Here is a 24,369-nt window from a genome sequence, read left to right as displayed (position 1 = left end):
AAATTGAGGTTCTTAAATTGAAGTAATTGAAAGAAAAACCAATACAACACATTTTTATTTTCTTGGTTTAATCCACACAACAATACAGTATCCAGTGTAGGATTGACATTAGTCGCTAGTATATATACAATAGACTCCTTATTAAAAATCTTTATTTTACAAAATACATCTTTAACATTTGGACGGAATATCGTAGTACGAAATCTCAGACCTACACACTGGTCAAAGAGTTATTATAGAAGTATAGGCCTACTCTAATAACTCCATAACAAAAAAAAACAGGTATTAATGGTGACCTGTCCTTTAACATGCATTGTTTGTTCATTCTACCTCTTTCAAACATTTCATTCTAAATGCAAATTTCAATACACATTGATGAAGGGTGATTTGGTAGCCCTCCTTGTTAACGTGAAAACCACACGTAAGTCCTTCCATTTTTCGGCATGTTTATACAGTCTGTATACCAGGCACTTTATGTACAAAAGTAATGTGGTGAAATACAATGACTGAAACTTCCACTAAAGCATTGCCCAAGTGAATGCAATATGACGTCATGCGAGCTGATTTGACGTCATTGAAAATACCAATCAATCAATTAATAGGTTACTGTATCCAGGGAGGTATAACCCTGCTGTAACCAAATTCGGAGCACAAATGCTTCATATATTTTTTCAATATGTTTCATACATTTGATGATCAGAGTGTTTAACAATGATATCACTATATATAATATACACTTCCTAAGAAACTAAAAATATTAGGCCTAATCTATAAATCAGTTTATATGTGTGTCGTGTTTACAATCATTTCATACAAGGCAATATCTGAAGATGATTTACTCCAAAATATCAATATCTGGTAGGTAATAATAATAAAAAAGTAATTAATATACAATATAAAGTATTTGATGAACAATATACTTTGTTTGAATGGAATAATAGTATATCTATGTCAAGGTAATAAACAAAATGATAATAATTCCATTTTTATTCTTAAAAATAAGTGGGTAGAATATAATTTTTATCTTACAAATTCTATTCAATTTACAATTTATAGTGTGTGCTGTTTATTGCCATAGACTTATTTAGCTAAAATATCTATTATATACAAAATATAATTCAACACACCTTAAAAAAAAAATTAAATAAATAAATATTGTTGATGGTTTTAAACAAATGTAAAGCTCTGTCTACACTATCAAACTAGTTTTAACAAAAGAAGTGTGATGTGCCAAAATATGGTAGTGATGACATGACATAATCGTGTCTATATTTGGGCACATCACTTTTATTTGTCACATAAAGTTTGATAGTGTAGACAGAGCTTTATAGCATAACACAATTGTTTGCCTTGCATGCTATTATTATTTTTACAAATGTGTTTTAATTAGCTCTGTCTACACTATCAAATTTTATGTGACAAAAAAAAATGATGTGCCCATATATGGACATAATGATGTCATATCACCACCATGTTTAGGCATATAACCACCATGCTTAGGCATATCACCACCATATTTAGGCATATCACTACCATATTTAGGACATTTTTGTCAAACTAGTTTTATAGTGTATAGACAGAGCTTTAGTGTACAGTTTCCAACAATTATTTTGTTTATTTCTTTTTTATTATGGCCAAGTGCTTTTCTAATTATAGTTTCTACTTTATACAAAAACAGCTGAGCGTTCTTTTAATTTGACATCCTTGTCACGTGAGAAATGTAATGTTTCCTCTGCAAGATTTAGAGGGGTGCTGGCAATGGCAATACTCCGACCTTGAAATGTCTATAAAGAAATACATTAAAATTATAACACCTGTACGTCCTATTAAGGGAGCTTTTTATTCTACTGCAATTAATGCAGTAACTACATTTTGTTTACTCTTTAACCTGTACACCCCAATTAATTAGAAATCTATTTTTGAATAATAATAATCATGCGCATAATGTTTTAATCGCAAATAACTTGCACGACGCATGGTGGGAAGGATTTAGGAGCAAACCCTTCCCATCATGCATTGTGCAATGATGTTCCTCACAAAATCAAGCTATTTGCGATTGTTTATTGCACTGTCTGCATAATAACTTCTACATTAAATCAAATCATACAAAAAATTATTTCAGTAAAATGATGCAGTTACTGCAGTGCACTAATTTTTACATGATCCCTAAATTTAAAGATATTGTCCCCCTAAAAAATAATTTTTTTTCCACATTTTTTTAATGTCATTTTAATGTCACATAGGGCCTAATAGTTATTCACTTTTTGACCAAAAAGTGGATGGAAAAAATTATTTACCTGAAAAAATTGTCTGTAAGACCATGGAGGAAATATATATATTTATCTATATATTTCCTCCATGGTCTGACCATGGTTTTCGGTTTAAAATTAAACGTTTCTTTTGTGAAATAATTAATTTTTCTTGTTTTCTTTTTACATAAGTGAATAACTTGATTAAATTGCAAAATGGCCTATTTAAAATCTGATTTTACTAATCTTCATTTTTCATGTTTTTGGGGGACAATACATCTTTAACTGTAATTGTCCAAAAAAAAAAATATAGTAGTATATATATTTTTGTTATTAATTACAGCTTAGTTGCTTCCTGTATCTATTAATTTAAGACATGTGTGTGTATAGATTCCCATTACTATAATTAATAGCTTAGTTCACATGAGTCTCTAGATAGAACAGGTATTTAGACTTACATCTAGTTCACACTTTACATAATTAGAATCAACATTTTATTTCATGCGAATGAAACACAATTTTTTTTTAATTATCAACATTAGTTATTAAGAATCCGGTGAATTGTATGTGAACAAATTGAAAAAAAAAACTTACTGTAGTTTGAAGGTGAGGAAGATCAGTTGTATGGAATACATCACTGAAAAACATCATAAAACATTATAAATATACATTAATATCATATTATAATGCACATTGTGCACTAAAGGATGTTTAGCCATGTCATAAATTTAAATGAGACTCTTATGACAATATTCTTGGGACTGGAATATGATCCTTTCCATAATGTTATTTTTTTTTTGTAAGGGTGTGTGGCGCAGTGTGTTGGACGTTGGACTACTGATCGTGAGATCGCGGTTCAAATCCAACTCTGCCGCATCACTTGTATCCTTAGGCAAGATACTTTACTTACGTTTGCCTCTCTCCACCCATGTATATAAATGGGTACCCGGTTAGATCAAGACACAACTTTGCGCTGATCACTAGCTGCATTATGGGAGTATGTTTCCATACGTGTTTGATGCAAAAATGACCGGGGTAATAATGTTCAGCGCTTAGAGGTTTCACAACATTAGGCGATATATAAATCCAGGATATTATTATTATTTTCGTGCCTCTGTCATTACTCATGGGGTGCAATGTGTATGTTGTTTTTCCTTTGTGGCCACCAATTTTGGGGTTGTATTTCTTATTAATAAACCAAACATACAAGGTAAAAGCTTTAATACAAATGTGTTGATATGACTGACTCACACAACATCAACTTACCTTTCATTAATACTGAGTTTAGCCCTAGAAACATCTATTGATGTTTTTTGCATATCCTTTGCAATCTATAAAAGAAATTAAATTTTTTTTTTATCTTATGCATTACAGTAATTTTGTTTTATTGAAATAAACATATTTAAAATTTAACAGTTACTGAATACCAGGGGCATGGGCTTAGGAAGCCACAAACCCCCCCAACAAAAAAAGACAGAAATGTTTGAAAAAAAAGTTCCACATTTATCATTTTCCCTGTAACGCTCCCCTCCCCCTACTCTCAGATAGCAACCAGTCTATGCTCCTGAACATTTGATTAATGTAATGATAAACTACAGTAGAAATAGAGTTTGTTTTGATAGCAATATAATATGTTATACATTATTTGTGTAACCACTAAAGGATATCTCAAGTTTAGTTAAAAGTATTTTTGTTTTTAATTTCATTACCAGACATAAGTGATGCAAAAATAAACCAGTAGTGATAGCTTTCCATTGGTTGATACTATAGGTCTGAAATAGGCTAGGTCAAAGGAAGCCATCTGATTGGCTGGTCCCTGTTATATAAAAGTGAAGTGACTTACTACTACCGTAACCTGAAATTTAAAAACACTGGGAAAATCCCTACTCTTGTATAGACATGTAGCTTACACACTGACCCTGCTTTATAATAGGCTTTATTAAAACAAAAACCTGTTCAATCGATAAACAGCTATTAAGCAGCTCAGAATAACAAGGATATATTTAGGGCACCTTATTATTAAAAACTTGCATAAGCCCTATACTGAAAACCTTATTTATAACTGGTTTTTACTCTAATCTTTATTTAAAACTTTTATTTGAAACTAAGGGCCTATTTTTGCTGCATATCCTTAATGGTGAAAAAATGCTCCATTATATAGAATCTATAACAGTGACCTGTTTTTGCTGCAATTAATTTATGAGGCTGTTCAGACCGAGTTATTTACCCAAGTAAGTTGGTTCTTACCAAGAAAAGGTAGCAATAACTGTGGTCATGCTAATACTGTTGGCGGCAGAAACAGTTAAGAGCCAAAAAAAATAATGAACATAATTACTTTAAGCATATTGTAGTTTGATGTTCTGGTTACAAAGCTGTTCCAGTCAGCAATTGCTTTCTCCTTCTGTTTGTGGTTTTCACGGATCTAAAGAAGAAGATTTAGAGAGATAATTACAAGTCCACGGTGTTGTATTATCAACAACTATACAGTTGGCAATCTTAATCCCAACCTGCATCAACTACCTGTTAATAGTGTATGGTTTAAGTGTTGACCATAATCTAACTGTAAATGGACAGTTATTAATTCTTATTCTATAGAAAAGAAACAGTAGACTAATCTCCCTCTAATCTACTAGATTATCAACAGGATCTTGAACTTGATCCTAATCCCTTGTGCTGTATTTTAATACAGCACAAAGGATTAAAAGATGTTCCATTTTGAAATGAGTAATAGCTATGGCTATTAGTCTTTCCTTCCCCAGTTTACCAAAATGTATCTAAGAATGTCGGTTGTGGCAATTTTATTATTTTGTTTTCATTCAAATTGTCTCATACTTTATTTATTTATTGTAATAATTCAGAATTATAGGTTTAGATTTTCTTTTAATATAGTACACCTTCTGTATACAACACTATATCATGTTGAAGGAATATATACCTGTATATCACTCTGAGGAATATATACCTGTATATCACTCTGAGGAATATATACCTGTATATTCCTCTGACATGATATATAGTGTATTTAAGATGAGGTTATTAAGATATAAGTACTACTAGTTTACTACAATGGCATGTCAGATATATGCAGTGTATATTAAAACAATTAATAACAACTTGCTGAATAAAAACAAAGTTGAGGCTAGCTAATATCAAAGTAAAAGCAAATGACAATAACAAAACAATTATTAAACACCTTCAAAACAAATAGATCAAATTAGGACATTAATTGAATAATTAATGGGATAATTAGATGAGAATGCATATCTATCAAGTAAACTGTGATTTTATTAGGTGATTTACTAAACTGTAATTTATTCCTTAATTGAAGCACAATGTCACAGAGGTGATAAACAAGTTAGTAGGTTATTACCACTTTGGTTATTAGGCCTTCAACTTTTAATATCAACTAGACTACTAGTATGGATTTAAAAATGAGCTGGCTATTCTAGGAATTCTGGAAGAAAGGCTGGGTATGTGGACATTTTTACTAATTATAGCATTCTTGGCTAAGAGCTACTGTTTGGGCTAATAGCTACTGATTGGGCTAAGACTGAGCTACTGATTGGGCTAAGACTGAGCTACTGATTGGACATGACTCCTTCTAGAAGCTGGAGGGTCACTCATGATAAATAGCGGTATCTCTATTCTTGACCCTCCTCAGCGCTCCACTTCCATTTGTTGTTTTTTTTCTGTTTTACTGAAATAAAATGAAGTAAATGAACATGTACCTCAGCATATTTGTCCTGTTCATCTAGCAGATCCTGCTCGTGTTGTGATTCTAGGAGTTCTTCTTGTGATTCTATCACAGCATTAACCCTCTCTGTAGCAGCCCGTGACATCACCTCCATTGCTTCCTAATGTTTTTAGGAAAGACAGAAAGTGATTAAAAAAGATCACCTGATAAACATGGTTCCCATTGTTTTTTTTTGCCATTTTATAAATTCTTTAAAAACTAAATTTTGTTAACACAAAGCTTCCATTGTTTTTTTCTTCTATTTTGTTAATTTTTAAAAACCGAAATTTTTTAAAAAGAAGTTTCAATTGTTTTCTTTCGTCCATTTTTAAAAATTCTTTAAAAACTAAATTTGTTAACAAGCATCTTTAATGTACTATGTTTGGAGATACTGGGAAACACAGGACTAAAAAGCAGTACCTACGGATTGGTAGGATTTAGGATTCTTTATTTGTCTGGAAATTTAAAAAGATTTTCCAATGGCAATATGCATTTATGTATATTAAAGTACATAAAAAACGAAATAGCCTATACTTAATAAATGTGTTGATTCATTATAAGTGTTTTGGGTGTTTTGCTGTTATGTTAATATACTAATTGTATTGTATTGAGACACCTTCACCACAAAGACAGTACTACTTTTGTAAAATAATGTCTAATATAATATCTATAAATCTAATAATTTTAATTAGAGCATGTTTAATAGGATGCTCAGTGAATTAGACCTCTGTTTCAAAATATTTCATCAACCTGCCATTTTCAATGCCACATTATTAATTACAGTACCTTTAAAGTTATACAAAATGTATTTAACTCCTACAGTACTAGGGGACACCATCAGAAACCAACAAAGTATCCACTTAATGGGTTTTCCTCTAAACAACATGAGTTGGCTATTGTGTTATTTGTATCACAGGAAAGTGTCCCCTTAATAGAGGTGTACTTTGAACAAGGTAATCTGACAACAGGACACTGAGCTCGCCTTACCAAGATATGAACTCATAACAGTCCTTTGATCTTATGTCTGGCTGCAACAAATACCAACAGTACTGTACTATGTACGTATTCTCCGCGCTGTTTGTGTCACAGCCACAGATAAACCCTTTGATCTCCGGAGGTTTTTTGGTAAGCTCATAAACTCATAATAAATTGTTTATATTTGGAGGAAGGAGGAATACTAACTTGATCTGGTGTAACTGGTCGAATGCCTTCTTGATTCAACTCCGTCACAACCTCATCCCAAACCTCACCAGCCTTCAGTTCTAAGTACTTCTCAATAATACTGAGAGTAACTAAGTCATTAGTGGAGAGCCCTGGCAGGTCTGCAAATCCTGTAAATAAAAGACAAAGTTAATTTTGAAATTACCTATTTTTGTTTATTTATATGTATATTCGAGTTGAGTGGCCGAGCGGTTAAGGTAAGAGGCGCCATGGTAAACTATATACAATCAGCACAGGTTCAAGTCACTCCTCAACCATTGTTCTGGTGGTAGAACAAGTCTTCTCGGAAAAGGACTTAAAACTGGAGGTCCAGTGTACACATCTGGCTTGTGTGCACTTTAAAGAACCCAGTACATCTTTCGGAGTAGGGGGTTATCCCGGTTTACTGGTCCATTTAGCCCCAGTTGTTGGTGACAGCACTTGACACCCTTAGGGGAGTAGAAAGTTGTGGTATGTGTCATCCACATCTGTGCGCAATTCAGTGCAGAGGCTGCAAGTCTCAGGTTATTCCTCCATTTGCATTTACAATCATACAGTATTCACGATATTATTGTTAACTGTATTAATAATGATTTTTTTTTCTTTTGTGATCCATCTCATGGAATGACACTGACATCCCATAGAAATAATCTAAACTTTGAAAACTTAGATATTTAGAAAATTATGGTTTAGAACATGGAACAACCTTTTAGTATGCTTTTCACAAACTCGTGATTAATCAATTAATTTTGTCTATTGTAAAATCTTGAAACCATATTGCAATTCTTGTTTATCATTGCAAAAGTGATTCATTGGGTCAAAAAAGGTTAAAAAAAAAAACAATCAACAGTAAAACCACAATAAGCTTGGTGGAAGGAAGTTATATAGAGCTATAATACCGATACTGTTTTTTTCTTCTTGTTTATTGACGCTCATGGGGTGATACCCTTTCTGTTGTTCACATGTATGTGGATTATATATAAGAGAAAAAAAAAACAAACAAAAAACAAACATAGGCCTACTGTCAATCATTAAACCAGCATCCAAAACAAACTACAAAAACAATTGTGTACTTTAATATTTCAAATATTTGAAATATTAAAGTACACAAAGGTTTTTGTTATCATAGTTTTGTTAATCATATATTATGATTGTTTTCATAAACTTTTTTAAATTTTAAGTTAATTTGATTCAAACCCCCTGAAAAAATAATACTTAAAAATTGTTTGTTGAATATGCCATTTTAATGTCACGTAATAGTTATCACCTTTGAGAAAAAATTGGATCGAAAAAAAAAAATCTATTTACCTGACAAATTACAATTTAAAGCAAAAAATAGTCAAATTGACTGGATGGGTTTTTTGTTGAATATAACCGTTGTGAAAGTGAAAGATTATTTGTATTTTTTAAAATTTTCTACGGAAGTAATTGACTACAAAATGGCCTATTCAAAGTTTGATTTAATTAATCTACAGTTTTGGCGACAATACATCTTAAGGAAGTTATACTAGGCTAAATAAAGATTGGAATCTGTTTTTTCATTTAGTATATATTTTATGGTATGATACTCTTTCTGTTATTTATTTCTAATATCAGGTAAACCATCTATCAATCAACTTATCAACTTTATAACAACCTTTAACTTTAATTTTTGATCTCATGAACTTTATTGGGGTTCAGCAAACTTAAATATTTACTTGACAATCAATTAATCCATAAGTAAATTTCTTAAAACCACAAATAAGATAATGTTCAAAATAATATTGTTTTATTTCAAGTTATTATACTCAGTTTTGGCAAATTGTCAATAATAGCCGAAAACGAGTTCATTCACTGTCCTTCTTAAAGGTGCGAACCCTGTTCAACTGTACACAAAATGGTGTAAACAAAGTCTTTAATGTATTCTAATTATAATTGTATAACTCTTTTCAATTTCCATTTTGGTAGGCCACTTTGGCAGTGATTCATTTTGATTTTTGGTTAACCAGAATTTTTTGTTTTTTTTTGTTTTGTTATGTATTTGTTCTTTTCTGATGAATAAATGAAATGAAAATGAAATGGGAGTTGAGTTGTTTCTTTCTTAAAAAAGAAAAGAAATCTTAATTAATCTAATAGCAATTTAGCCTTATCTACTTTTTTAAGAACTGCAAATACATCTTTGACTTAAATCTAATTTACTATATCTCCACTTGGCATGGTGAATTAAAAAATGTTGTCAATTAATTGTTAATAATACTTACCAATCTTACAGAAGAGAGAGTAAATCTTGGCACGTAAGTTCTCAAACACATCCAGTATTGCTCTGCTAGAAGAATCAGCTGGCTGTGACTGAACACCATCTTCAGATTGTAGAGCACCCATTAAGGGGTTGACGGGGTCTACACAAATTAGAGTTATGTTAATCTCAATAAAAAGCGAATGGTACTGAACATTTAACATAATTACTATACGTTGTGTTTACACCTACTACACTAATGAAGGAGTTGGGTAGCCGAGTGGTTAGGACACTTGACTGTCATACAGAGAGACCTGGGTTTAATTCCAGACAATTCCCAGTTCACTCAGCTGTAAATGAGTACCTGGTTGAAAATGCTAGGGAGGAAAAGGCGGCGTGGAAAGGAACTGGCCACCCTACCACATAATGCTGAGGCTTAGTACAATGAGCGCCTAACAGCTCATTCCCCTACGTTCAGAATGAACACGGGGCTCACCTCACACTAATCTACCATGATACAGTGTCACATATATATCACATGTGATAATGCCCACCATAAACCTTAATATGATGCACACATGTGATACATATGTGACACTGTGAAAAACAGAGAATAAAGCAGTGATTGGAGATACAGTAGAGAATCGTTTGGAGCTACTGTACTATTTATTGCTAATTTGCTATAGTCTAAATTAGTACATTAAAAGCTCTCCTTGATTAAAGTAATAATATAATTTAAATATTATCTACTGTATATATACATGCATTTGTATGAGTTATTAGTGAAATCTAATATAAAGTACAACCTAAAACTGAACTCTGAACAATGTCTTTACTAAGTTGAAACATAGGCCTAATATAATATAAAAAGTAATAACACACATAAATAATATTATTGCCTTGAAAGTTGATATCAATAGAAGGTTTTTTGATATCAACACTGTTTTATTTGATGAATGGAATTATAATATTAATATAATTGTAAATACTATATTAGACCTGAAATGTTATACTGTAATCTTGTAATAATAATAATAATATCCTGGATTTATATAGTGCCTAATGTTGTAAAACCTCTAAGCGCTGAACATTAATTATTACCCAGGTCATTTTTTGCATCAAACACATATGGAAACATACTCCCATAATGAAGTAATCAGCGCAAAGTTGTGTCTTGATCTAACCGGGTACCCATTTATACACCTGGGTGGAGAGAGGTACAGTATTCTATGAATTCTACATTTCAATGGTGATGGGCTTGCATTGAATAGCCTACTTCCCTGACCTGTATCGAACATTTTGAAGGTGCCAGGTGTGTGTGTGTACGCAGCCCGACATTGTATTTGCAGACAGGCTTTATACAACAGAAAAAAAAACAGGCCACAGTGTTAGATGTCTAGGCTCTGTCTGCTCTATCAAACTAGTTTGACAAAAAAGTGTGATGTGCCCAAAATGGTAGTGATATGACATCATATTCACATTTTGTTGTCACATAAAGTTTGAATGTGTAGAAAGAGCTTTAGATATTTGTTATCGGCTGTTTGGCAATTAGATATTTACAATATTGGGATTTTAAAGAACTTTTTTTTTAATGAATATTTTAATATTCTTATCAGTAAAAGATAAAACAATACAATCAAATCTGATTTCATAATCAGATTATGTAGTGATTATGTTGTATTTTGAGCTTCTATTATTGAATGATCTAGCCTTGGAATACATAAGTTCAATAAGCTCTTGGGTGTGTTTTCTCTGAACAAACACCAAGCAAACAAACATGATTTGTTAATCCTAGTACGCTTAAATTGCCAAAAAAGTAAAAAAAATAAAATAGACCTTGTTGAAATATATCATTATATTAGCACATTGCAGTTGGAGAGTGGAAATTTTAACCGATAGGGATTATAACCACTATTGAATCTGATAGGGCACTTGACCACTATTGAACCCTAACAAACCCTTTTCTGTACTAATTGCTTTTCTATCCAACAGAGATAGTAATAATAACATTTAGATACTTGCTTACATTAGACCTAGGTAAAAATTATGTGAAGGTATTGTCTGGTTGCAGGCAGCCATTGTTGTTAATATCTAAACGTCACCAGTTGGTGATAAATTTATATGATTCTTTTAACACCTTACTGTAAAGCTCTGTCTACATTAGCTTGACAAAAAAGGTGCGATGAGCCCAAATATAGTAGTGATATACCCAAATATGGTAGTGATGACATCATCATGTCGATATATGGGCACATCACATTTGTTGTCACATAAAGTTTGATAGTGTAGACAGAGCTTTAGTTAATCTTGAAATTTAACTAGAATCACACATTACCTGCAATGCATCCATTTTCATCCCTCTTTACACCAATGGCATCTTCCTCTTTTCTCCACACATCAATGAGCAGATTACAAGCTGTTCTGTTCTCTTTACCTCTCCATGCCATCATATGACTGACTGATTTAGGGTTCTCGCAAAGGTCAACGAGACACCCTAAAATCAGGTTGTACATATCAGCTGGACAAGTCTATAAGAAAGCAGTTAAATAAAGCAGTTATATAATAAAGCAGTTTATAATAAGGATATGTTGAATCTTTTATTTGTATTCATTATTTCAAAAAGAGTCAATGCTAATTAAATATTTTTTATGCAAACTTTAGAAAAAAATTCACAAAATTTGTTTGCTAATGCTTGTGTTGATGATTTTTTTTGGTTTTTATTTTTAATGAAAATGAAATCAATAATAGTTTTAAAACAATTTAGTATTGATCAAAATGTAAAGTTGATTTAAGTAGAATTAACCAGCTGGTGCTACTACTCATCAATTGTAACACAAGATGTTCAATTAATTTGAAGTAGATAACGAGGATCATCACATTTAAAAAAAGATGCTCTAAGTAGAGGTGGTAAAATTTCAAGTGTTTGATAAAAGGGGCGTCAGCTTTCTTGTTGTTTTAAAGCTCTGTCTACACTATCAAACTTTATGTGAAAAAAAAATGTGCCCATATGGACACTATGACAATGTCATATCACTAATATATTTGGGCACATCACTAATATATTTGGGCACATCACTAACATATTTGGGAACATCACTACCATATTTGGGAACATCACTACCATATTTGGGCACATCACTACCATATTTGGGCACATCACTACCATATTTGGGAACATCACTACCATATTTGGGAACATCACTACCATATTTAGGAACATCACACTTTTTTTATAGTGCAGACAGAGCTTAACATCATGTTATACTTATAATTAGAAAATGTTCAAATATACTACTTTTCTATAAAGGTCTGTCTACACTATCAAACTTTATGTGACAAACAAAATGTGATGTGCCCATATATGGACATGATGACATCATATCACTACCATATTTGGTCACATCATACCTTTTTGTCAAACTAGTTTGATAGTGTAGACAGAGCTTTAAACTCTCCCAAAACCAGACTTTCTGACATAATCTCAAACCTGAATTTCATTATGGTCACAATGGTAAAATTTCATTGTAAACCCCACCTTCCACAAACCCAACGAAGCATGTTAATGTGAGACCTACAGTAGCTAAGTACTTTATACAGACATGATATAAGGAACTACGGACACTGGAAGTTATATAGTTTTATATTTCCCATAATCAAGTTTCTATCCAAATATTTATTTAAACCGATTTAATAACAGAACAGAAAACCATAAAAATAAAGTTTAATATAAAATGAAATAAATGTTTAACCTAAATAGTGGAATACTGAAACAAATTAAAATAATAACTATAAAAACATATTTTCAAGGTAAACATCCTAATTTACCAGGTAAATATTACATTGAATATTATACCAGTAGATAGTGTACAATAGGTTTTAATGTGTCTTACAAAACATCTAAACAGCTCATTCCACATGTTCATAAATACGAGACTCACCTTAACCTTAAATAATCATCATAGAAATAATATAGTTCACTATAATATCTCTATGGTAATAACTAATATTCATAACTTATATTATTTCTCTTACCTGTAGTAAATTCAATAGAAGAAACACACCCTCTCCAGCCAAGTATACATCTTCATTGATGCTGCTGCCAATAACGCAGGACCAGATGCAGTCAATGCATGCTACCATAAGTCGATGGTGACCTAGGCCATTACAGACCTTTTTGGCATTCACTTGCAGGTATTGTACAACAGCTTCTACTCCTTTGCTTCCAAATAATTCCTGTGAAAAGGTGGGGAAAAAATGTAATTGATTTACAAAGTTTTGGTGACAATTTGTTGTGTATGTGCATACAGGACAAACAGGTTTGGCGTGCCAGTAGCGTTTACTGCTCGACCTCATCCACCCACACAGAGATTAAATTAATACTTTTTGAAAAAGAAAATCTATAGCATATTTTATTATTAAAATTCCCAGAAATCTAAAACATTAATCATTTTGAATGATAGTATTTAGTAGTCAATTGCTTCATTTACTAACCTTTCGATGAAGCTCACCCTCACAAAGAGCAGAAAGAATAAACAACATATCGCACTGCATCTCAACGTCCACATCATCATCCGGAAATGTTGATTTACTGGCACTACTTAAGATATCTAAAAGAAATAAAATTCATTAAAAAAAAATTTCAAAATATTTATATGTTGTCTTGGGGTTGAATCCTTTGCAATCAGTGCAAGCTTCTGGTGGCCTAGAGCAGTGTTCCACAAACTGTTTATTTCGCAGCCTAAAATCCTCTTTCTGGAAACCAACCGCGGCCCAACTACCCAGCTAGACCAATGTAATGAAGGTAAAGAGAGTCTGTCACACCTCAGCCCCACCATGGTTGGGGCTGAGGAAAAGAAAGAACATTTTATGAATATGGACATGTAGGTTCTTGGAAATTGCATTTTATTTTTTGGAGGGTAAAAATTCCACTGATCCACCACTGAAAAAATTCAGCACAGCCTGGGATTTCCCCTTTATAACGTACACAATACATTGTCACCGTGTCAATGTCAGTTACATCTAAATAGGGAAAAACATCTGACTAATTAATGGTTACATACATTGCAGTAGATAAAAAATTATCAAGTATTAAAATGAAAATGTTCATGATTTTAGTTAGTACTCAGATTTCCCATTGAGAGGGAAGTAGTATTTGATAGGAAAAATTCATCCTGACAGATATTATAATCAATTTAACATGTAATTTCCATTCCCAAAAATCATGAAAATTAAAGGCAGGCACAATAAAGAACTTAATCAGATAAAAAGCAGTGTGGAAATGACTACAAAAAGAAATCTTTCATTTATGAGGTTTATATTAGATATCTATTACATGGAGTTATGTAACCTAATTCTCTGTCAAGATATAGTTCCATTAATTATTCTTCAAATATTTCTACCTGTATAATTAATACAATATACAATTGTATTAACTTACTCGCTTCATAATAAATAAAAATATATCCTTGGGTATGTGAATATTCTTTTTGAAAAGTTAAAATATAGAGGGGGGTGTTTATAAATCTAGTAAAGAAATAACCATATCTATACTATAAGAAGTACTGTAGGCCTATAAAAATGAACGTAATAGTACTAGCAAAAGATTTGTAACTACATCCAAACTGCCCTCATGGAGGGGTTGCGCTTGTACCATGGCTTTCATTAAAGTTATATTATAGAGGGGGGTGTTTATAAATCTAGTAGAAACAGAACATGGACTCCTTAAGAGTATTACTCAAAAATGATTAGAGAGAGTTTTTATGTGTGTCCAATATATAAATGTTTGCTACTGCATGCATTTGTACTCATGAGATATCAAAATGACCAGAATTGTACTTTCAATTGAACCATTTTCAGGGAAAGGTTGCAAAAACAATATAACATTCTGTAAAACGAGTGTCTTACCTAAAAGTTGAGAGATGGCTCCTTGGTCGACTAAGTCTTGATTACAAGCTTCATCTGCTAACGAAACCATACTGCGCATGAGGTGCATGCAATAACGCATCTGAGCTCGCTTGTTACCACGGCCGCCTGTAGCGTGATAAGAGTTGCCATGGCCACCATAATCATCTGTAATAAAAAAAAACCACAAAATTAACATTGATTTCAGTAAAACTCTGGTTTGTTAATTGAGTGGCCATCTTTAATGCTGCACTGTATTTTTTTTAGACTTTTCAGTCTTTGTTACAAAATGTTTATAAGTATTTCCTGTCACCCTTTGGTGCTTTGTATTTTGTTAATTTTACTCATTTGTTCTTGAGAATGGTTCCATGATGGTTCCGAAACGTCAATCTTCTTTTTCATATAAATTTTATTTTAAAGTAATATAGTAAACGTCTCTTAATTCGTAACTGTAATTTTTGTATTTGAAAATAAACAATTACCTTTTCCAACACACCACTCAAGTAGAAGAAGCAAACGCGTGTTGCCTTGGTAACTCATATAATCCTGCACACATTGTGGTGCTATCGTGCAAAGTGATGTCATCGCGTGTAGTTGCAGCTCCTCAAACTGAGCGGGTGACCATTCCTGTGGCTGCGATGTTTCCTCGTTATTGCGAATGTACGACAACAACGCAAGTAGGAAGTGACCTTCGACCAGCAGTGGAATCATAGCGGGCTCTTTGCTCAGTACAACAACTACACTCATCAGTAGTTTTTTAAGTTCAAAGTCCTCATGATTCTAAAATCAAATCAGAATGGTAGCTTCAAAATTCATTTGATTCATATTATTAGGAAAAGAAATTCTTTACTTCTTTCTTAAAAATAGAATACAAACATTAATTAACTATAAAGACATAAAAACATCAGTTTTTAAATGTCTCATGGTTATGAACTGAGTATGTATCCACGCCTCTAACCAACCTCTGACTCATACGCCCCAATTTATTTGACCTCATGTGTACTGTGTGATATTTAATCTATTCTGAAACATGAATGGATCTAATATTTTATATACAAAATAGACAAGTTAATTGTTTGTTTTTAATATTTTTAAAACATATTAATTACAGTAGAAAGTTTGAGATGTTTCACCAGCATGTTGTGACTTCTCACTTCTTGAAATGTGGCAAAAAGAATCAGCTGTTTGGCAAACCCAGATTCCTAAAAAAAAAGTTTAAAAAGACAAAATTTTATGTACAAAAAAAGTATACTAACAAATAATTGTTTAATTCGATTGAGAACTTTCATGTCAACAAAAAGATATGTTGAGTACTTTTGTATTCTATGGTACGGATTGTACTCAACAGAAAATCATTTGAATAGAAAACGTTAAACAACGCAAACTTTTCCGTTGAGAAAAATCGCTTAAACTAAAGCTTTGTCTGTGCCCATATATGAACATTATGATGTCATATCACTATCATATTTGGGCATATCACTACCATATTTGGGCACTTCACACTTTTTTTGTCAAACTAGTTTGATAGTGTAGAATGGACTTTAGGTATGAATGGTTTAGCATCTTTGATGTTGTGTTTAAACTACATTGTTTATAAATAAAGAGAATGAACTTACAATGAATGGAGCATACGGGCAATGACTTGCAGCTAATGATACTAAAACCAACAAATCATTCCTGTAAATAAAAACAAAAAAATAGTAAGCATTAGTAAATGACAACAAACATCAGTACACAATAGTAGTAATATAACACACAAATAGTAAATAACAATATCTTTAAAAAAATAGAAAATAACAACATCCGGCAATAGTGAATGAAAATGACAATAATACACTGATGATAAATAAAATTAAAATGAACGATAGTTAAATATCATTATTATATTATTATTTGAAACATTTTATAATACAATAACCAACCAGGGTGGAAAATGGGCGGAAATGTACTGTATATACTGTAATTACTTTATACAGTATTTCTTCAATAAGCAAGGGATTGGCAAGATCTTTGTAAATAGCAGTGTTGAAGTTCTTAGTTTCCTCGAAATGGCATAGGGATTTAACACTGTTGAAATGCCTTTTATCTTACCTTAACTGCCGATCATAATGGCTGTATCCTTGCGTCATCTGAGCTAAAAATGCATCTCTCAACGCCCTAATAAATTCAAACAAGAAAAAGCTTTTGAATTATTGACCCAATATAATAGTATTCATATTGTGTACAATAGATTGTTTTTGGCCAAGTGATGAATATAATACAGTATTAGTCTCAGGTTAAGATTTATTTTGGTTAATAACAAAATATGAATGCCCTAAATTATTGTGCATTATATAGACAAGAAATGAGGGCATGTGGCACTACAGTAATTACTAGCTGCAACATTATGGGAGTTGTTTTCATACGTGTTTGATCAAAAAAATGGGTAATAACGTGAAGCGCTTAGAGAGGCTTTGTGCATTAAGCGCTATATAAGAATGAATTATTAGTTATCAGCACAATTATTTTTATACAACTTACGAGATACAGATGAAAGAATTAATCTGTTTTGCGACTTCCTCTCCTTTTCCATACTCAAGGAGGTTCAATAGAATCTCAATACTTCTATATAACAACCTGTAACAAAACATATGAATATTTTGGATGCTTAGTTGACAATTAATATTTTGTTTGTCTTAGTTGACAATTTGCACAATACTATATTGTCTAAATCCTCTAAATTACAAAAGCAGAATGATTTAAGGCAAACAGCATTGTTACCAAATACCTTATTATAAGCTAGAGGCTACTATACTTCTATAGAATCAGAGTTCAGTCTATGGAATGTTATTGCAAATGTTTTTAATGTGATTGAACTTTACAAATATTGTAATAATAAACTATTATTATTTATATATTATATATTAATAAACTGATATTTTGGACATAGTGTGAATTCATCATTATTTTTATTATTGTATGACTGTGTTACAAAGGTATGTTATTAATGTAATTGTCGCTGCCGGTGGTCTTTTATGAATTGGACTTACTTTCCACTTGGTTCCTGGTCGTTTAAACGACCAAGAATTCGGCTGACTCCATCCACGCTTATCATCTTCCGACAGTTGACAGGTGAAAAAGAGGACAGGTGTTGGAGAACATCCAAAAAGCTCATCTTGACCTCAAGGTCAACTTCAAATAATGGCAGAGACTAAAAATAAAAATATAACTTCAGTATTTATTTATTGCAATATCAAGAATACTTGTAAATATTAAAGTTAAATATTGTTTATTGTTTTTAAATTGTTTATGGTTCTTAAGGGGCAACTGACTCTTTGAGTTAAAGTAATTGTTTTGCTTTAGTTGCCCCTGACCATTGTGCTCTGTTTCTGTTCTGTTATGTACTGTGTTTTGGTCGAATAAATAAATGAAATGAAATGGTTCAAAGGGGAATAGAAAATGATTGTTTAATTCATCTGATGCACCCCTCCACCTAAACCACTGAGACCTCCCCCCTCCCTTATTAAATATGTCCTGGATTATGAACTAAAACATTCATTAAAATGTCATGTGAAAAAACTGGACAGTGTGATAGGACAAGGACAAACAGTAGAACAAGTGCATTTTCTAGAAACAATGTGGTTTCCTGACTGCAATATGTTTTTTTACATAAAAAGGAAATATGGTGTGGTATCTAGGGGTTAAAGCTATATGGAAGTAACTGTATCCACTCTAGCACTCCTTTTTTTCCAAACAGTACAATTATCAAAACAAGAAATAACTTGAATCAAAACATTGTGCAGTAAGTATAGTTTACTATTATAAAGTACTGTAATTAATTATGTCAAATTTAACTACTAGTTTTAGTAAAACAGTATTTGTGGGCATAAAACGGTAATTAACTAAAGAGACCAATGTTTCAGGAAAGTATAAAGTTCAATTAGATTCTTTACTTTAGCAATATTGATTTACTAGATATGTATGCCTAAATGTATGTATATACAGTAATTATAAAAGAGAAGGTAGAATTTTCATGATAGATTCAGCTACAGTAAGTATAGTATGCAAACAGGCTTCAATACTATATTGATTTAAGTACTTTCGTGTTTGCATAGAAAATAATGGTCCGAAATTTCATGTAAGATTCTAAGTTTTAGGCACCTTCGGCAAATTATTTCAATGTTTAGACACGTTTGCTAATGTAGTACGACAAACGTCGTAGAGATGCATTTGGCAGACCGTTTGGGGGTGCACTGTTTGAATGCATTTATTCATGTTTGGCATGTTGCTCCGCCCCATTGAATGTTTGACTAAGCAGCACATTGTTTGTCATTTAAAATAAGATTCAGGTATAGTTTTTAAAAAGATGCCTACCTTAGTAAGTGTCTCAGCAATATCGCTCAAATTGACTTGTTCGATATTGAAAGCCCTGGTGACTGGTACGAGATCTTGAAATTCAACATTTGGTGGGTCTGTAGTGTATATGTTAAAAAGGGTGTCTGCAAGCTGTTTACGAACCTCTTTATTTGGAACTCGTACAAGGTAAGCTGGCATAAAACAAGATATTGTTAAACTATGTTAAAAGGTTTGTAAAGGCAGGTTTGGCATTCCATAGCAGGAGTGTATGCATTACACTTTGAGATAAATTATTGTGGTGTTTTCTCAATATAATCTGACAGTTGACATTTCCAGGTACTTACAAAATGCGTACTGTAACGGTTGGTAGAGCATTGCTCAATTCAGTTGCTTATTTTAATATTTTTACACTATACCGTTTTATATCTAAATTTAATAATCTTTATAAAAAAATATAACAATTCAATTGTACTTACCAATTTGTGATAGCGATTCAACAGATATTTGAGAGAAGATGCTCTCATCCGAGGACTTTTGTCTCAAGAAGGGCAAACTTAAAAAGACACATGAAAAATCATTAATTAAATAAGGGGATATTGAGGTTAAAAATAGATAGGATAACATAATTTCTATGTATATTTTATATGCAAATGACAATAAATGGAAGTAATTTCCACTAATGAATGAATGTAAATATTTAAAAAAAACTTTTTAGTAGAATATGCATTGCAAAATAAATCTTTAAAAAAAACGTGGCTATAGAGAAACTAGCTATAAATTCTTATTTTAGTCAATTGAAATTAAAAGAGTGACCAACAAGGAAATAATGTAAAAGATACTTACCTACATAACTTGAGTATATTTATCATTGGCGTCAGGTAGAGTGGGTACTCTGAAACCCTGTCAGCCATCACATTCAGCACCTTAAATACTTGCACCAAATCTTTTAAAAGCTGTATCAAATTGGTTAAGCAAATATTAATTCAATTAAAACTTTTTTTAAATATTCCGTGTATGTTTTTCAAATAACGAGATAATGTAGTTTGTTGAATGGACTGTATTGTAGTAAATTAGTCATGTTTGGTAAAGTGTTTAATCAAATCAAAATCATCCAAAAATAGGCAAACAGTCTCTAACTGGTTATATTTTTGTTATAGCTACAACAAAACACATTACATTGTTCAGATAAATTAAATTTAGTTTATTCAGTACTTTTATGCCCATCTTTTTAGTATGTTTGGCAGCAGAGGAGATCGATGATGACTCTCCAAATCAGTGGAAGATTATGAAAATTCAACGGTTGCCTATTATGTTTTTTACTATCCTGAATATCATTTATTGTTTATCTGTGCAGGTGTCTTTATGGCACAAACATTCTTTTCAAGAATTACTATTTACTGTATTATCTATTTTCATCTTTATTTATTCTTATTTTATTGAATTTTCAGGCACAAACAACATCATATATAATACATGACAATAGTGCAGCACCCTGGGGATTGCCATGAGTGCTAAGCACTATCAAATCGTCTCTCCATACTCTCTTAACATTTAATGTCATTAGTACACAAAGGATACAAAGCCATGCTGGTAATGGTTTACAAGTCTCTGTAGAGCATGAACATGCCGGTTGTAAAGTGTTGCCTACAAAAAAAAAAGAAAAAAAAAGTACCTTTAAAACTAAAACTGATATCATTTTGTGTCTCTTTGACCGTGTTTTCACAGCCATAACAAAAACGAATGGTTCATTCTTTTAAACAATCAGATAATTAATTAAAAAACCAAGTACGCATGATCGATCAATACCGTAACACCAAGTTCTCAATTACTACAACGCAACAATTGTCTTTCAGGTCAAATGGCAAAAATTATTGCATTAAAATCAGATATATATTGTTTGAAGGTTTGCATGGCAAAATCAAATGAAAAGAACTGTTGAGTTTCTCGACGTTTCGATCAATATGCTTTGATCGTCCTTTCAACATTAAAATCAGATAATTATCTAATTTGAATGAGACAATTATTGGTTAATTTTTCTTAAATGGAATGGGTTAAACCCAGTCATTTATCAAAAGAAAATGCAAATATTTATTAAATTGACTAAAGTTAGAAATCATTGTACTTACTGAATGTGGATCTGTTAAAAGTTTAATGACATTTGAAAAACTAATTGGCTGAAGCTTCACACCCTAAATTGAAAATAAGTAAAAAATTAAGTAAAACTAAAAAAAAAAAAAAACAATGGGTCATATTACCCCATGCCTTGTAATCGGCAATGATTTTTATTCGTATCAATGCCATTGTTAGTAACATGCTATGAAATTAAATTTAACTTATATTTATTTTTTCTGCTAGAAATAAAGTTAAAATCAGTTGTTGATGAAATAAATAAACTTGTTCTGACCTTTTGAGTACAAATCTTAACTAGAATAGTAACTTTTTCAGTGGCCATGCGTAAGACAATAAATTGAACATGTATATAGCATGCCATCTATGTTGTAATATCTCAATATAATTACAAAATTCCCCTCTGTATGTAATTATTTTCTACCAAATTAAGTTAGGCGGTCCTGTACTACATGGCCATAATTACAAACTAACAGTAACATAGCCTACTGTAGCCTCGGCTAACATAAGCCTATTATTGTTATGCTCATCAAAATAATTAAAACATTTGTGAAGTCAGTGTATGTTATTGATATTTTTTTACCCCCAGACTTAAAGTTAATTGCAAAAAAATTGTTTTTTTCTTAATTTTTATGGCTATGAGAGAAATCACCTCATCTCATGTGTGAGACTAGAGTTGGCAGATACTATTTTTAGTAATAGGCCTAAATAGAAGGTGAAGAGATTCAGAGAAAAATAGGAGTCGATTAAAAACTTGGGAGGGCAAGAAAATATTCTTACACAACCTTTTGTTTAATGAATGTTTTTTTTATTCTGCGAGCACCGATTGATGATTCAATAGGCCTACCATTATGATTATAATAATAAATAACAATCGATAAAATAAACAATTATTTGATCAGTAAACACAAATGAACATAAATATTCAAACTTGCCTTCTTAATGCCTAAGTCATCATCAGTTATGACATGGCCAACTACCGGAATTTTTGGTTTCATCTCAACTTCATTTGTTGCCATGTTGTTGATTTGGTCTTTGTCACTTCATTAATTAAATCTACAATTTATAACTTAATAATAAAATAAATTGAATATGCCAATAACATGACTAAACAAGGCCTACCTAGCTATATAGGCTGTATCCCATATAATAATAGGTCTACCAACTAGGGGCCTAGGCCCTAGGCTAGGCAGATTGTTAGTAGGCCTAGGGAATCCTGGCCTAGGCTCAGTCTAGCTGCTGGGCCTACCCGGCCCGGCCTCCTCAAGCTAGGCCTAGTCCTTCCCAGTCTTTAGTTAGTATAATTAGGCAGCTAGGCCTAGCCTAGGCCAACGTATAATTCTCATAATTATCTTACCATATGTAATAATTCAATTTATCTATAAGTACTAGCTTAAACAATATCACATTTTATTTTTTAAACATGAAGTTATTATCTTACAAATACCGTAAATTTAATTTGTTTACAATACCTTCGCGAACTCATCGCCATCTTGAGTCCGTAACTAGGGAGATTGGAAGTAGGGATTATGGGATAGCTGTGAAACTAAACATACATAAAATAAAAGAGGTTCTCAAAACAATGAAGTCTTCGAATACTATTAAAACTGATATGCCTACTCTGATTTAGTATAATAATATTGTATCTCTAAATGTAGAAGAATGTTTGGTTTAGCGTCAAGTTGAAGTCAATTTCGGTTTCTATTCGTTTTTCGTCGATATAAATATTATACAGGGCAACTAAATAGATTAAAATAGCCTAAAAAACTCTATCTACACTACAGCAGCTCTGTCTACACTATCAAAGTTTATGTGCCAAAAAAAATGTGATGTGCCTATAATGGACATAATGGTGTCATATCACTACCATATTATTATTTGAGCATTTCACTACCAAATTTGGGTACATCACACCTTTTTGTCAAACTAGTTTGATTGTGTAGTCAGAGCTTTATACTAGTTTGACAAAAAAACACAGTGTTATGTGCCCAAATATATGGTAGTGATATTCTCAAATATGCTAGTGATATGACATCATCATGTCCATATATGGGCACATTACATTTTTTTTTATTACATAATGTTTGATAGCTTAAGATGCCAGGGGCTATGCAATTAGTTTCATTGTTATTTTGTTCTACAGGGACCTACACAAAAACTTAACTTTAAGTAGAAATTAAGCAGGCAACTATTTTGTCATCACTATTACAAACATTATTTAAACGTTTTTTTTAAATACAAGTGCCACATAGGCCTACACGTTTTAAAAGATGGTGCTGAGGATTTAGAATGAATTAAATTGAGAAAAAATAAAACACACCAAAAACACAGCAATATTGTTCAAGATAGGTCTATTGGATCATCAACGGGTAACTTACAATTTTAAAATTGGTTAAAAATAGATAATACAAATTGTATAACTACATGTTTTTAGTCACAGCTCACAATGTCGGTCGGTTGGTCGGTCGGTCGGTCGGTCGGTCGGTCGGTAAACACTAACTTGAGCACGCGAATGCAGCCATGTAATGGCCTTGTTTTATTATTAATATTAAATAATAATTATCTATTTCGTTCCTTGAATAACTTGTTTGATTTCATAATGAATGACA

General features: G+C 31.9%; 1 protein-coding gene across 1 annotated transcript; it reads right to left on the bottom strand.

Moving 5' to 3' along the window:
• Positions 1 to 66: 66 nt before the first annotated feature.
• Positions 67 to 23,247, bottom strand: LOC144839916 (cilia- and flagella-associated protein 69-like). The gene is made up of 24 exons (XM_078695497.1): positions 23,233 to 23,247; positions 22,696 to 22,816; positions 21,760 to 21,822; positions 21,212 to 21,277; positions 20,477 to 20,586; positions 20,110 to 20,186; positions 19,652 to 19,824; positions 18,328 to 18,488; positions 17,819 to 17,914; positions 17,390 to 17,455; positions 16,915 to 16,975; positions 16,408 to 16,500; positions 15,781 to 16,078; positions 15,302 to 15,466; positions 13,889 to 14,004; positions 13,430 to 13,630; positions 11,733 to 11,925; positions 9,423 to 9,560; positions 7,165 to 7,313; positions 5,978 to 6,103; positions 4,585 to 4,671; positions 3,516 to 3,580; positions 2,844 to 2,886; positions 67 to 1,784 (listed from the first exon to the last, which is right to left on the bottom strand). The coding sequence occupies exons 2-24, from the start codon at positions 22,777 to 22,779 to the stop codon at positions 1,665 to 1,667; spliced, it is 2,751 nt and encodes a 916-aa protein (XP_078551623.1). The 5' UTR covers positions 22,780 to 22,816; positions 23,233 to 23,247; the 3' UTR covers positions 67 to 1,664.
• Between the last annotated feature and the right edge of the window lie 1,122 nt (positions 23,248 to 24,369).

Source organism: Antedon bifida, chromosome 4, assembly GCF_963402885.1.
Source record: "Antedon bifida chromosome 4, ecAntBifi1.1, whole genome shotgun sequence".
NCBI classification, from domain to species: domain Eukaryota; kingdom Metazoa; phylum Echinodermata; class Crinoidea; order Comatulida; family Antedonidae; genus Antedon; species Antedon bifida.
The sequence above is the reverse complement of the archived record's forward strand: the minus strand, read 5'-3'. Positions and strand labels throughout refer to the sequence as shown.